This window comes from Prionailurus bengalensis, chromosome X, assembly GCF_016509475.1.
Source record: "Prionailurus bengalensis isolate Pbe53 chromosome X, Fcat_Pben_1.1_paternal_pri, whole genome shotgun sequence".
Lineage (NCBI taxonomy): Eukaryota > Metazoa > Chordata > Mammalia > Carnivora > Felidae > Prionailurus > Prionailurus bengalensis.
The window spans coordinates 108,367,513-108,381,349 of NC_057361.1; the positions used below are offsets into that span (position 1 = coordinate 108,367,513).

The following is a 13,837-nucleotide window of genomic DNA, read 5'->3' on the forward strand; positions in this document are numbered from 1 at the left end:
GCTGAGGTTTATTTACTTACTTGGTCTTTATTTTCTTAACGACTTCGGACACTTAATTAAATACCGCTCACTCCTTACCCTCATTTTCCTACTTTTAACTCCTTTGCTCCGCCACCCTAACTTTCCCTCCTTTTTCGTACTTTGCGCGCAGGCGCCTTGCCCCACCCCTTCACTACAGTCTGCAGGCCCCTCGCGTCCCTTAGGTTTGGCTGGCCCCACTCTTCTTGCCCCCCCTTCCTAGTCCAATACGCGTCGCCACCCCCCCCCTTCCTGCTCCTAGTACGCGCCGCACCCCCCCCCCCCGTAGTCCTGGTACGCGCCAGTTGCCTGGTAACGCGGGAACGAGGCGACATGTCTGCCCCCAACTGGAGAGCACGTGAACTGCAGAAGCTGCCAAATTGTCGCGCCTTCTTTCTCCCTACACATCCCAAAAGTCAGGTTGCCCTCTCTGAGCCTTTGCACCCGCAGCCTGCTCGACTCCCCCGCTTAGACCTCTGTAGTTCCCGCCTCTCATTTTGCGCCTTCTTTTCTAGGCTTTGAGGAGGCGGTGTTGGAATGCCGGAGCCACCACCGTTGCCGAGGCGACAACTTGGTTACTTCCGTTGGTTTCAATGCTTCCGGGTTGGCGTTGCGGTGCCGCTTCCGACTGTGGGAGCCTCGGCTTCCCAGTCGTCCGCTGAGCCTGAGCAGGTGAGGGGGAGCTCCTGGACATCTAGGCTGGGGAGCGGGGCTGGGCCGCGCCAGGCCGCGCGGGGCCGGGCTGGCCTTGTTCCCGGCCTGGGAGGGGCTTAACGGTCCTTTGATCTCTCTCTCCCCTCAGCCGAGTCCCTTCCCTGTCTTTCACTCTTCTGGCATCGGTGGTTTTACTTCTTCGATTGAACCCTGCTTCCTCGACCCCCTTGGGAGGCCGCCTTCTTCAGGCGCCTCCCTTCTCTCCACGAACTCGCTCTGACAGCTGAGGAACTGGCAAGATCCTGCTACCCAGAGGGTGAATGGGTATCTTTCCTGGAATAATCCTAATTTTTCTAAGGGTGAAGTTTGCAACGGCGGCCGTGATTGTAAGCGGAGTAAGCAAACACCTCCATTGTGTTAGTGTGAGGGATGCTGTTAAAAGATGCTCCCCTTCAGTTTCTACCCCCTGCCACTCTTTGAGGTCAAGGCATTGAAGGCATCTATTAAAATGCAGTTCAGCTAACTAATTGGGATGACAGCTATTCTCAACATGAATTAGTTTCTCAGATAAGGTAACAAACAGCAGGGACGTTTGTAGCTTGCTGTCAGTGTTTCCTTGTTTTTTTTTTCCAGGCTAGGGATGCTTAGAGTTATTGTGAACTTTTGTCTTCATTCCCTACATCATCAAGTTCCTTTGTGTCTCCATTTTAGAAGTTTATCTCTAACCTCATTGTCAACAAGCATCTTGTCTGCTTTACTTCACAACATCCTAAGCTAGTTTCCTTGCCTATCCTGTTTGGAATCCACTGTTTGCGGCAGCCTGAGTAGGCTAACTAAAATGTGGTGGATTTCCCCAAGTCCCTTCCCTGTTCAAAAACTTACAGCCTCCCTCCCACCCTGCCAAACACACATTTTGGTTTCAAGCCTTTCAGCCTGTTTCTTTATCATACTTGTTGTCTGATAATTGTATCAATCTGTTAAGAGAATTCTCTGTTCAGGTTAGGTTGCACTATTCCTTCTCAGAACAAGCTATACTGATACCTGCCTCCACATGCTGTGTCCCCCCCCCCCCACCATGTTTGTGTCTCTGTTCATCCTCTTTTCCTCCTCCACCCCTCCCTTACCTAGACCTATCCTGATTCTACCTGTACTCTGTCAAGGCCCATTTTAAATTCTCTCATCTCCACAAGCCTTTCAAATTATTCAGGCCCATGCTGATTGTCTCCTTTACCATGCTTCTGTTCTTACAGTTTGTACTATGTAATTTAATACTTAATTTTTTCTCTAATGAGAAACTTTGATTTCTTCCACCAGACTATAAGCTCTTGAAAGGCAAGTACTCAATTTCATACAACTTTATCCCCACCCCAATCTCCTTGATTGTCCAGGAAAGATAGGTTGAATGATAAATACTGTCCTGATGTTAGAGCATGTGTTCTGGTTTTTTTTTTTTGTTTTGTTTTGTTTTTTTGTTTTTTTGTTTTTTTTTTTTTTTAACATGAGGTTTATACTCATAGCATGTTGCAGGTTTGGGCATTTTGTATGCTTTCAATAAATATTTGCTTCATTCTCCATTATTACTTCCCAAGTCTGAGTATCTATAATGCCTACTCTTTTTAAAAGGAGAAAGTGAGAAAAACACTCAAGATTTTTCTGACCAGATCTTTGGAGTAATGTAGGGCTATGTAACTTGTATTCTAGGACTTTCTTCCACTCTCTAGGCTATCAGATTTTCCTTAGTCAGACTTCAGTATACACGTTTGCATTTTAAATATATTTTCATTGGCTTCTTTATGCGATGAATATTTAAGGTTTCTGTTTTAATTCAGATGTGGTTTGTTTCCTTTTACCCATATCTGGGGATAGCCCTCACAAGTAAAAATCATTTTTAGTGTGCTTGGGGTCTTTTACACAAGTAATTCTCTGTAACAAAATCAACGGGGGAGAATTAGGCAGAGAACCTCTGACGATCAACAAAAACAAAATGTTGTTTACAGAGTGTAGCATTGCTTTGGTCCAGCAAGTTAACTTTCTAAGTTCTCACATAATCTTTTACGTACACACTGCATACATAGATAAAGGATATTACACGGGAACCAACCAAGTATTTAATAGATGTATACCCAATTCTGTGCAAGCTATTCTAAGGGTTATGAAAAGTACTGTGAGACATGGTGTTTGCCTTCAGGGATCTTAGCTAGTTAAGAGAAAAATAACATGGAGCAACTGGAAGATAAGCCTCATCCTGTGTGCCTGAAATTAAGATATACAAGGGGGTGAATGAAGGTTCTAAAAACATTGCACAACTGTGGAATAGGTGTGACATGACATGTATGCAGACTTAAAGGTTTTAAGGTGACATTTTAATGATTCAGTAGTGTGATATGGTCTCACAAAAATGACTGCCATTTTCAGCTGTAGTAATTGAAGTATAATATAGTGAGTGATGAAAACTATTGTGGATATTTACCCTGAGAAAGATAAGATATAGGAGGGCATGATAGCTGTCTTTAAATACTTGAAGGACCCTGTAGGGAAAAAGAATACATTCGTTTAATATTACCTCCCCAAATGGGTGAAAACTAGAGGAAGGCAGACTTTTGGCTCAGTACGAGGAAAGAAGGTTTAAAATCAGACCTAACTAAAGATGATAAAGTACTTTTTTGTAACAAGATTCTTTCCTAACATTGGAGGAAAAGGGATTTTACTGTCAGATGGGGGTGGGGAGGTGACAGTGGTAGCAGTGTCAAATTTGGCCAGTGGTCCTCAGAATTTTGGATTTCATGGATCAATAATATTTAAATGAAAGTGTGGAGAGGAGACATAAATTAAGGTAGCCAGTCTTATTTTGCTAAGAAAGGCACTAAACAAAGTCAACTACCAACTATATTTCATACAAGAAAGGTGATTTTAAAAAATGCTCCAGGAGTAGGAAGAACAGGATTTCCTAATAGATAGTCCTTTAAATTAAATACATTTGGCTGAAGAAAAAGGTATTAGGTGCCCTTATTTTCTTTATTTCATTTCAGAATTGTAAAAACTTCATTAAGGAACCACTGGGCCGACTGACTTGAGATTCTATTCCCTGCTATGGCTCTGCCCCCTGCCTTTAACTGACTTATTATTATTGTTCCCTGAGCACATCTTCCTTATTAAAAGTCTGGGTAGCAGGTAATAAAGTTCTGATAGAGGCTTTCTCTGTAATGAGATGAATTGAAAGAAGTTGTAAAAAGAAAGCTTTGGAGAGAAGCATAGCAGCCATTTGAAATGCTTGACTGTTTTGGGAAATCTCTAAATTGTGGGGGGAAAATGCCCTCTCCATTGACCAAACTAAGAGAGGGGATATGTCATGGTCCTTGCTTTTCCATGCTTCCCCTCTCGCTGTGTGTGTCGTGTGTTACTGTTAATTGTAATAAAATGTGCGCATAACTGAAAATGTTAATAAGATAATATTTAGTACTCAAGACTCATTTCAGACTGTAGCTGGTACTAGAAGTGCCTATTCCTGCTTTGTTTTCCAGAATTCCTTTCAATAATTTTCCTCCAAAAGAGCTATCTGTTCCCGACTCTGTATATCAGATGGACTGGCTGATCCCACTAAGCTTGAAAGGAAGTTTCCATAATTATGGAATATTATTTCCATAATTATTATTCCATAATCCATAATTATTCCATAATTATTTGTGGCTTCTAACTAAAACATTTGTCTGCATGTTTGCTATCCTCTTTTGGGAAATTGTTCATTTGTGCTTAGTTACAGAGATTTCCTTCTGGGGAAATAAAGCAAAACCTTGTCTCCTCTAAAAAGAGACTGTGACTCAATGGTGCTAACCTCAGATTGGGCTGTGGGGGAGGTGGGCAGTAAGTAATATCTGCTAAAATGTAAATTTTAGTACTTTTCAAAATGTAGTAATGATAATAGCTAATAGTTGAACTAGAGGGCGCCTGGCTGGCTCAGTCTGAAGAGCATGCAACAATAAACTTAAAAAAAGTTGAACTAGGTGGCAGGTACTTTTTCACGTATTTTACATATATCATTTAATTTTCACAACAACCCTATAATATAGGATTTATAATTATCCCCATTTTACAGTTCAGAAAGCCCAGGCATAGAGTGGTTAAGTAACTTGGTCACAGAGCTAGTAAGTGGTAGTGTCAGGGTTTGAACTTAGGTAGTCTTACTTCAGAGTCTTTATTCCTGACCATAAAACATTGGAAGATATTTTTGAAATTCAATAGTATATGTACTGTGAAGTTCTGAAAAAGGAACATTTAAAAGAAATCTGAGAGTCCATCTTAAAAGATTACTTCCAGCTGGACCAGGATTTAGGAGGCAATGCATAGAACAGTAGTAGTTCTTAAAGGATGGAAGCACCAGCATTATCCGAAAACTTGCATATTCTCAGGCAGGACCCAGACCACTATCAGAAATTCTGAGGGTGGCCCAACACTCTGTTTTAATCTCTCTTCTAGATCATCCTGGTGCACATAAAATTGGAAAACCACTGATCTAGAGGGCAGAACTGTGGGGAAAAGAATCCAAGAGAAATAGTTGAGTGATAGGAAAAACAAAAATGAGAAGATTGAAGATGACAGGTCTAATGGGGGTGGGATGGGGAAGAAGGCAAGGGGACTGGGAGTAGAATACATTGTTAAAAAGTCAGAACATCAAAGAAAAACATTATTTGTATGTATGTGCTTTAAAAAGACCAAGGAAAAAGAGTCACTAGATGAATGTAAGTTAAATGTCAGGGAGAAGAGAGACATCATTTATATTATTTTCATTCCTCTGGGAACCAGAAGAAGATGAAAAGATACTTAGCTCAGCTTGGGCTTTGTGGGGAGAAGCTGTGTATAGCTAGAAGTAGCTAGATGAATTAAAACCCTGCAGTTTAGTGGAGAGATGAGAGGGCTAAGAATATGAGAGGGTAGTGGTGTCAGCCTTTGCTTTGCACCTGAATCAAGATAACTGAATACCATGAACTGCTTTTATGAGATGCCTCAGCCTATATAATTTGAACTCCAAGTTCCTTCACTTGTAATTGTCTAGTTGAATGTCTAAGTTGGTTGTGCTGGATGGACTGAAACCTCTTCTTTGGGTGGGGCTATGGATAACATTAAAGAAACTAGAGAAAGAAGGGCACAAGTTGATCTTTGAGGGAATTGCACGCCTACCCGTACAGAGTGGCAGTAAAGAACACATTCATGATCATCCAGTACATAAAACAGGATCCCCCATTTTGTTTCATTCCACTTGGTAGGGTTTTTCCTCTACATCTGCTTCATTTACTAATTTTGTTGATATAAATAATGTGATCAAACACTAACAAATGCTCCTCACTCTTGTGCCTTGTTCTGATTTGTGTTTATTTTTAGCCCCAGAAAAGTGCCACTGTAAGCCATGAGATGTCTGGTCTGAATTGGAAACCCTTTGTATATGGCGGCCTTGCCTCTATCGTTGCTGAGTTTGGTAAGAATGTGAAAACTGACAAATCTGCTTCTTATGGTATAGATGGTAGCTTATGGTGACAGTTATTTTTGGGGAAAATTAGAGAAAAAGTGAAAAGAAGCTCACTCTCTTTGTTTTAAAAACTATTGTCTCTAAGCCATCGAGTAATATTTTCTAGAAAAGTACTACTAATGGTATGGTGAGTGAGGTTAAGAAAGTCAAACTTAGGGGGTGCCTAGGTGGCTCAGTTGGTTAAGCATCCGACTTTGGCTCAGGTCATGATCCCGCAGTTCGTGGGTCTGAGCCCCGCATCAGGCTCTGTGCTGACAGCTCAGAGCCTGAAGCCTGCTTCAGATTCTGTCTCCCTCCCTCTCTGCCCCTCCCCGACTTGTGCTCTGTCTCTGTTGCTCAAAAATAAATAAATGTTAAAAAAAATTTTAATAATAAAAGTCAAACTTAGGAAGATTTTTTTTATAGTTTAATAATTTGTTAATTTGCTCTAGGTTTAAGTAATGTACATGAAAAGATAAAGGGAGTTTAACAATATAGGGGTTTCTGCTATATTTTTGTACTAATGGTCTTTCCTTTATGCTAAGTTGTTTATAACTTTCTTAGTATTCAGACTTTTTTTCTTTTCTTTTTAAAAGTTTATTATTTATTTTGAGAGAGAGAGAAAGCAAGCATGAGTGGAGGGTGGGGCAGAGAGAGAGGGAGACACAGAATCTGAAGCAGACTCTGCACTGTCAGTGCAAAGCCAGTGGGGGGCTTGAACTCACGAACTGTGAGATCATGACCTGAGCTAAAGTCAGCTGTTTAACCGACTGAGCCACCCAGGCATCCCCAGACTTCTTTTTTCAAACCTCAGTCCCATTTAAAAAAAAATTTTTTTTAATGTTTATTCATTTTTGAGACAGGGAGAGACAGAGCATGGATGAGGGAAGGTCAGAGAGAGAGGGAGACACAGAATCTGAAACAGGCTCCAGGCTCTGAGCTGTCAGCACAGAGCCCGACGTGGGGCTTGAACTCATGGACCGCGAGATCCTGACCTGAGCCGAAGTCGGATGCCCAACCGACTGAGCCACCCAGGCGCCTTTCTGTCCCATTTTAGAAGAAAATTGATTAATAAGATCAAACTGGATTCTTCTCTATTTGATTTTAATTTGGAAATATTTTTTAGATTGTGTTTTTTCATCTCCCAATTTTCTCTTTCCTAAGCTATTTGTAAGTGACCCAACCCATTAATCTTTGTTGACTTTCTTGGCACATGCTCTGGTGTTATGATACCAAAGTCATAAGTGACCAGAGCTACATAATCACCTTGTTAGCTTTAGACTTCGAAATATTCCCTGCAACACATTTTGTCAATGTAATGACCACTTTTGTGTGTGGAGGTAACTAAAGAAGTTTGGTTAAAGACATTTCCCAGGCACTATGTTGGTTATTAGTCCAGAATTAAACGTAGAACCAAGATGAGTCGGCCAAGTAGGACTTTGCTGTTATCTTTCATAATATTAGGGAACTATTTGTTTCTTGTAAACAGATAAAAGAAAAAAAACTCACAAAACTTTATAATAGTATATAAGAGTACCTGGAACAGCAACCCCATGCTTTCCCATATTCTTTGTGAAAAATTAGATTTATGAAGAAGTGGGGAGTCAAGGTGGGGGGGGTGCAGAGGAAGATTCAAATGCCAAACTGTATTATGTTAAAGATGAAATTAAAACATCATTTAAATTGTTTTGTATTTGCAGTATATTAGGACCATCTTAAAGCATTTTATTATATCAGTTTCAACTATACTGTGGGCCAAATCCTACTGCCTAGATACAGTACAGTATATTTCACTTTACCATATACAACTCTTCTGAAAGTGGTACTCTTAGTGGAGATATCCCCTATGTGTTATAAAAAGGACTTCATCTTATGTTTTCAAATTGTCATTGGCTTAAATTCAGCCAAAATTTAACCATGAGTCTTTGGAGAAATTTATAAATCAGTGTGTTCTTTCATAGGAACTTTCCCTGTGGACCTGACTAAAACACGCCTTCAAGTTCAGGGCCAAAGCATTGATGTCCGTTTTAAAGAAATAAAATACCGAGGAATGTTTCATGCCTTGTTCCGAATCTATAAAGAAGAAGGCGTATTGGCTTTGTATTCTGGGTGAGACTGGATTCTTTCTTTACCTCTTGAATAGAAACACTTTCAAAAAAAATTTTCTGATGTTTATTTATTTTTGAGAGAGAAAGACAGAGCATGAGCAGGGGAAAGGCAGAGAGAGGGAGAAACAGAACTTGAAGCAGGCTCCAGGCTCTGAGCTGTCAGCACAGAGCCCAACGCGGGGCTCAGACCCACGAACCGCAAGATCATGACCTGAGCCTAAGTCAGACGCTTAACTGACTAAGCCACCCAGGCGCCCCAAAACACTTTTTAAAGAAACTATGTATTTCAGTGGTCTGATAGTGTGTGCCCTTCATATTCACCATTCTAACTTGTAATTCAATATTCCTGTGCAAGTTTCTATTTCACTTGCTTGTAAGTCTTGAGCTTTAGATTTTGTGTTCATCTGGCTTTGCGTGATATATTTTAAAATGGATATCTCATTGCAGCATTGGCTTTCTCCTGTTTTCCTGAGAGTCATCAATAGCCCCTGTGAATAGCAGCACCAATTAATGGCTTATATTTCTGTGGTATTCTTCCTGAGTTGCCAAATACTTCTTTTAAAATTTTCCTCTTTAAAGAAATACTATTCTGTAGTTTAAGCATAAAATGCAGAATGTGAGAGAGGGAGACTGATCTTTTTTTGTCAATTTTTAATTAGTTATAGGTTTGTGGTTTATTGTCCATTTTGTCATGTATCTGCTGCCAGTTTCCTAGGCCACTCCTGCATCTAGGTTACCAGTTTACTGCTCAGAGAAGGGACATCAATTTTATTATTAACCTATGTTAGACTTAATTTTGAAAGACAATTTTCTTAGGGAAAAAAATCAAGTAATACATCTCGAAGCAAATGAATCATGGATCATCTGTTTCACCTTGTTCTTTAATCAGCATGGACAATCACAAGATTATTTATTTCTAATAGCAAGCAGTAAAGTCAGAAATATGCATATTTAGTCATCGTTTTTAAAATCTTAACCATCCAAGCTGCTGTCGTCTTTCTATTTATAACTACTAAAGTATAGTTCTGCAACTTGGAAGAATCTCAAAGGGGGTATGAGTGAGAATGTCTTCAGTTTATAAGCAGAACTTAAATATGGTGAAATCTTGGCTCTAGTATCTTCTTGATAGATGAAAGATATATGTGCAGCTGTTAGGAAGTAAGGTTGATTTTTTAAAAATCTCCATGAGGTGAATAATGGTGTGTACTTCTTTTCCTACATTGCTAGATTCAATTTGCTAATATTTTGTTAAGGATTTTTGCATCTAAATTCATGAGAGATATTTTCCTGTAGTTTTTCCTTTTTGTACTCTTTTTGTCTGGTTTTGATATTGGGGTAATACTAGCCTCATAAAATGAATTGGTAAGTATTCCCTCTCCTTTTTTCTGGAAGAGATTATGTAAGATTAGTGTTGATTTTTTTAGGTGTTTGGTAGAATTCCCCCATTGAAATTGTCTGGGCCTGGAGGTTTCCTTTTTGGGAACTTTTAAATTATGAATTAAAATGTTTTAATTGTTATGAGACTATTCAAATGATCTATTTCATGTTTTTTTAATGATTCCCATATTTTTATCTGTTTCATTCTGAATTTTGGTAGTTTGTAGTTTTTGAGGAATTAGTCCATTTCTTCTGAGTTGTTGAATTTATGAGCATAAAGTCGTTTATAGTAGTATTCCCTTATTCTTTTAATGGCTGCAGAATTTGTAGTGCTGTTGCTTGTTTCATTCCTGATATTGGTGACTTCCATCTTTTTATTACTATGAACCTTGCTAGAGGTTTATCAATTTTATTGATTTTTTTCAAAAAAGCTGGATTTTTCTCTATTTTTGTTTTCAGTTTTATTAATTTACGTTCTTTACTATTTCCTCCCCTTCTTCTTGCTTTGGGTTTATTTTGCTCTTCTTTTTCTAGTTTCTTGAGTTAGGAACTTATGTTGATTTGGGATTTCCCTCCTTTCTAATGTAAGCATTTCGTGACGTAAATTTCCCTCTGAGCATTGCTTTGGCTGTGCCCTATGTATTTTAACAGGTTCAATTTTCATTTTCATTTAGTTCTATGTATTTTAAAAATTTTCTTTGAGACTTCTTGTGAACCATGGATTATTTAGAAATGTGATGTTTGATTTCCAAGTGTTTGAGGATTTTCCTTACTGATTTCTAGTTTGATTCCATTATAGTCAGAGAACGTACTCTATATGACTTCAATTCTTTTAAACTTGTTGAGTTTTGGGGTGCCTGGGTGGCTCAGTCGGTTAGGTGTCTGACTCTTAATTTTGGCTCAGGTCATGATCTCATGGTTTGTGGGTTCAAGCCCTGTGTCGAGCTCTGTGCTGACAGCATGGAGCCTACTTGGGATTCTCTCTCTCCCTCTCTCTCTGCCTCTCCCCTGTACTCGCTCACTCTCTAAATAAATGAATAAACTTAAAAAAAAATAGTTGAGGGGCGCCTGGGTGGCGCAGTCGGTTAAGCGTCCGACTTCAGCCAGGTCACGATCTCGCGGTCCGTGAGTTCGAGCCCCGTGTCGGGCTCTGGGCTGATGGCTCAGAGCCTGGAGCCTGTTTCTGATTCTGTGTCTCCCTCTCTCTCTTCCCCTCCCCCGTTCATGCTCTGTCTCTCTCTGTCCCAAAAATAAATAAAAAACGTTGAAAAAAAAATTAAAAAAAAATAGTTGAGTTTTGTTTTATGATCCAAATGTGCTGTCTCTTGGTGAATGTTCCACTATGCTTGAATAAATGCATATTCTGAAGTAGTTGGGTGGAATGAGGTGAGTAATGGAAATGAGTAGACTATCTAGATGTGTTTAATCTGCAAGTGCACATTGAGTATAATTGACTTTTTCTTTCTTTTTTTGGCAGAATTGCTCCTGCTTTGCTAAGACAGGCATCATATGGCACCATCAAAATTGGCATTTACCAAAGCTTGAAGAGATTATTTGTAGAACGTCTAGAAGGTCAGTATAGACTTCTTCTCTTTTAGGGTGATACTCAGAGGGATTATCAAAATCATGCTTACTAAGAAGCATTCATCATAGGATGCTTGAGAGTGGATGACAGTCATTGCAAGGACAAAGCGAGTTCATACTGACTTGGGATTAATCCTTGCAGGAGTGATCTATGAGTTAGAAGGACCTGCTCTTTAAGTTTGTCCCTTTTTCTATCAAAGAAAAAAGAAGGCTTCTGGTCATCACAGAGGGAACATGGACAAGTTTGTCCAGAAAATTAATGCTATCTTCATTGCCAAAAAGACTTCAACTATAAGCAGTTCTGTAGCTGCCAATTTTGATAAGCTTTTGTTAGATGGAGTAATTTTAGACTATTCTAGATTCTGTTGTACCTATGACCACCTTACCCACATTCAGCATTATCCTATGTCTCTATTATTGTTGCTGTAGCATTTCTAGCCTGATATTGTACTAAATGGTTATTTTACCACAGGGCTGTTGCGTGGTTGTGGATAGCTGGAGAGCCTTTTGATTAGTAATGTCCTTTGAGTTACTTGATTGTCCTAAATTGACTTTTTCTGGAGCCTCTTCTTTGAGGATTCTGAAGGATTTACTTCCTAAAATAATTTCCTTTCACAGATGCTTCACTTGGGTTTACCTAGTTTCTGTTTGTAGGCTCTCCATGGTAAGAAGGCATGGTGAAGATGGAATTTTCATTTTAGAATATTATGCTGTTTCTTCTTCTTTTTCTTTTTCTTTTTTTTTTTTGGCTGAGTGGATTTAATTTCAAATGACTAGTTTTTCACATTTGAACTACAGAAACCTGTAAATAGAGACCAGTAGATATCAAGGCCAGTCAAAATTAATATTTAAGTAATTTTTTTCTGTTACCCGTAAGCTTTTACCTTTTAAAATTCTTTTTTTTTTTTAAATTTTTTTTTCAACGTTTATTTATTTTTGGGACAGAGAGAGACAGAGCATGAACGGGGGAGGGGCAGAGAGAGAGGGAGACACAGAATCAGAAACAGGCTCCAGGCTCTGAGCCATCAGCCCAGAGCCTGACGCGGGGCTCGAACTCCCGGACCGCGAGATCGTGACCTGGCTGAAGTCGGACGCTTAACCGACTGCGCCACCCAGGCGCCCCTACCTTTTAAAATTCTGTTGCTACGTCTTTAGAGTTGATGATTCTCCAGAAAAATACTTAAAAAATTTTTTTAGGTGTTTGAAATGATTGAGGAAGAAATACCATATTCTGAATTTATGTGGGTTATTGCCAGTTGCTCTATACAGAATAATAGGACATGTGCTAGTGTCCTTTAGAACTACCTTTAAAAAATAGTGATTTATGTTTTATAATTTTTATGTTTCAGTGATGATATGGGATCTAGAAATATTTGAGTTTTTTTTTTTTTTTTAATTTTCATAAGCTTTGTGGTTCATTTCTCACAGTCAATTCTCTGCCCAGGGTTCCCTTTCTCTGAAAGATCAGTACTTTATTCTCAGAAACTAGTACTTAATACAAGCAGAATTTTTTTTCCTTTTTACAGATGAAACTCTTCTAATTAATATGATCTGTGGGGTAGTGTCAGGAGTGATATCTTCCGCTATAGCCAACCCCACTGATGTACTAAAGGTAAGAGAGGTCTGGTAGCATTGGATGTATGCAATGTGATGTGAAAAGAGCATGAACTTTGAGTCAGATCTCCACTTGCCAGCTGTAAAACCTTTGGCAAATCACTTAACTGTGTTAAGCCTTAGTTTCCTCATTTGTAAAATGAAGATAATTTAGTACCTATTGCATAGGTTTGTTTAGGATTAGAGATAATATGTGTAGACTGCCTATCACACTTGGTAGATTGTAGATGCTCAGTAAATAATAGTCAATTTATTATGATATGCATTGATCCTTTGGTCTTTAGAGTATGCAGAGCTGTATAAGATTCTTTCCAAGGACTATGTAATTTTAAGGGAATCAGTTTTCAGATACCTCATTTCCATTTATATTCTCCTAAAATTGATCTGAGAAAGAACTTGTGTTTTCATTTTTTTTTTTCAACGTTTATTTATTTTTGGGACAGAGAGAGACAGAGCATGAACGGGGGAGGGGCAGAGAGAGAGGGAGACACAGAATCGGAAGCAGGCTCCAGGCTCTGAGCCATCAGCCCAGAGCCTGACGCGGGGCTCGAACTCACAGACCGCGAGATTGTGACCTGGCTGAAGTCGGACGCTTAACCGACTGCGCCACCCAGGCGCCCCATGTGTTTTCATTTTTAATAGTTCTTTTCCCACCTTACAAAAGAAAGGCATACTCCCAACCCATTTTAAATCTCAGTATGGTATATTGACCAGTGGTGTAACCTGGGGTACCAAACAAAGGGATACATCAAAATATAGTTTTTGGAGAAGACTCCTTTAATAGCTAATTGACGTACCTTAGTCTATAATGCATCTGTCTTTTCTTGTCTTACCTATATTTCCATTAAGGATGAGATTTGGCTTTTAAATGGTATATTTTGGTTTGTGTTGGGATATTCTGAATACAAAACTCGAACAGTATAGGTTAGTGGTATTGATTTTTAAAAATATAATTGGATTTCTTTCAGATTTTATCAAAAGA

At 39.1% G+C, this 13,837-nt stretch overlaps 1 protein-coding gene across 3 annotated transcripts in view; it reads left to right on the forward strand.

Annotated features, from left to right (window-relative positions):
• The first annotated feature begins 416 nt into the window (after window positions 1-416).
• SLC25A14 (solute carrier family 25 member 14) overlaps window positions 417-13,837 on the forward strand; it is a 29,808-nt gene continuing 16,387 nt past the window's right edge. The window contains exons 1-6 of one of the 3 annotated variants that reach the window (XM_043571650.1): window positions 576-690; window positions 821-1,067; window positions 6,049-6,142; window positions 8,134-8,281; window positions 11,135-11,229; window positions 12,768-12,853. In XM_043571650.1, coding sequence (XP_043427585.1) covers window positions 993-1,067; window positions 6,049-6,142; window positions 8,134-8,281; window positions 11,135-11,229; window positions 12,768-12,853 — 498 coding nt within the window. In that variant the 5' untranslated portion in view covers window positions 576-690; window positions 821-992. Of the gene's footprint in view, window positions 691-820; window positions 1,068-6,048; window positions 6,143-8,133; window positions 8,282-11,134; window positions 11,230-12,767; window positions 12,854-13,837 lie in introns of all 3 variants that reach the window. The other 2 variants (XM_043571651.1, XM_043571649.1) reach the window with 2 other exon arrangements.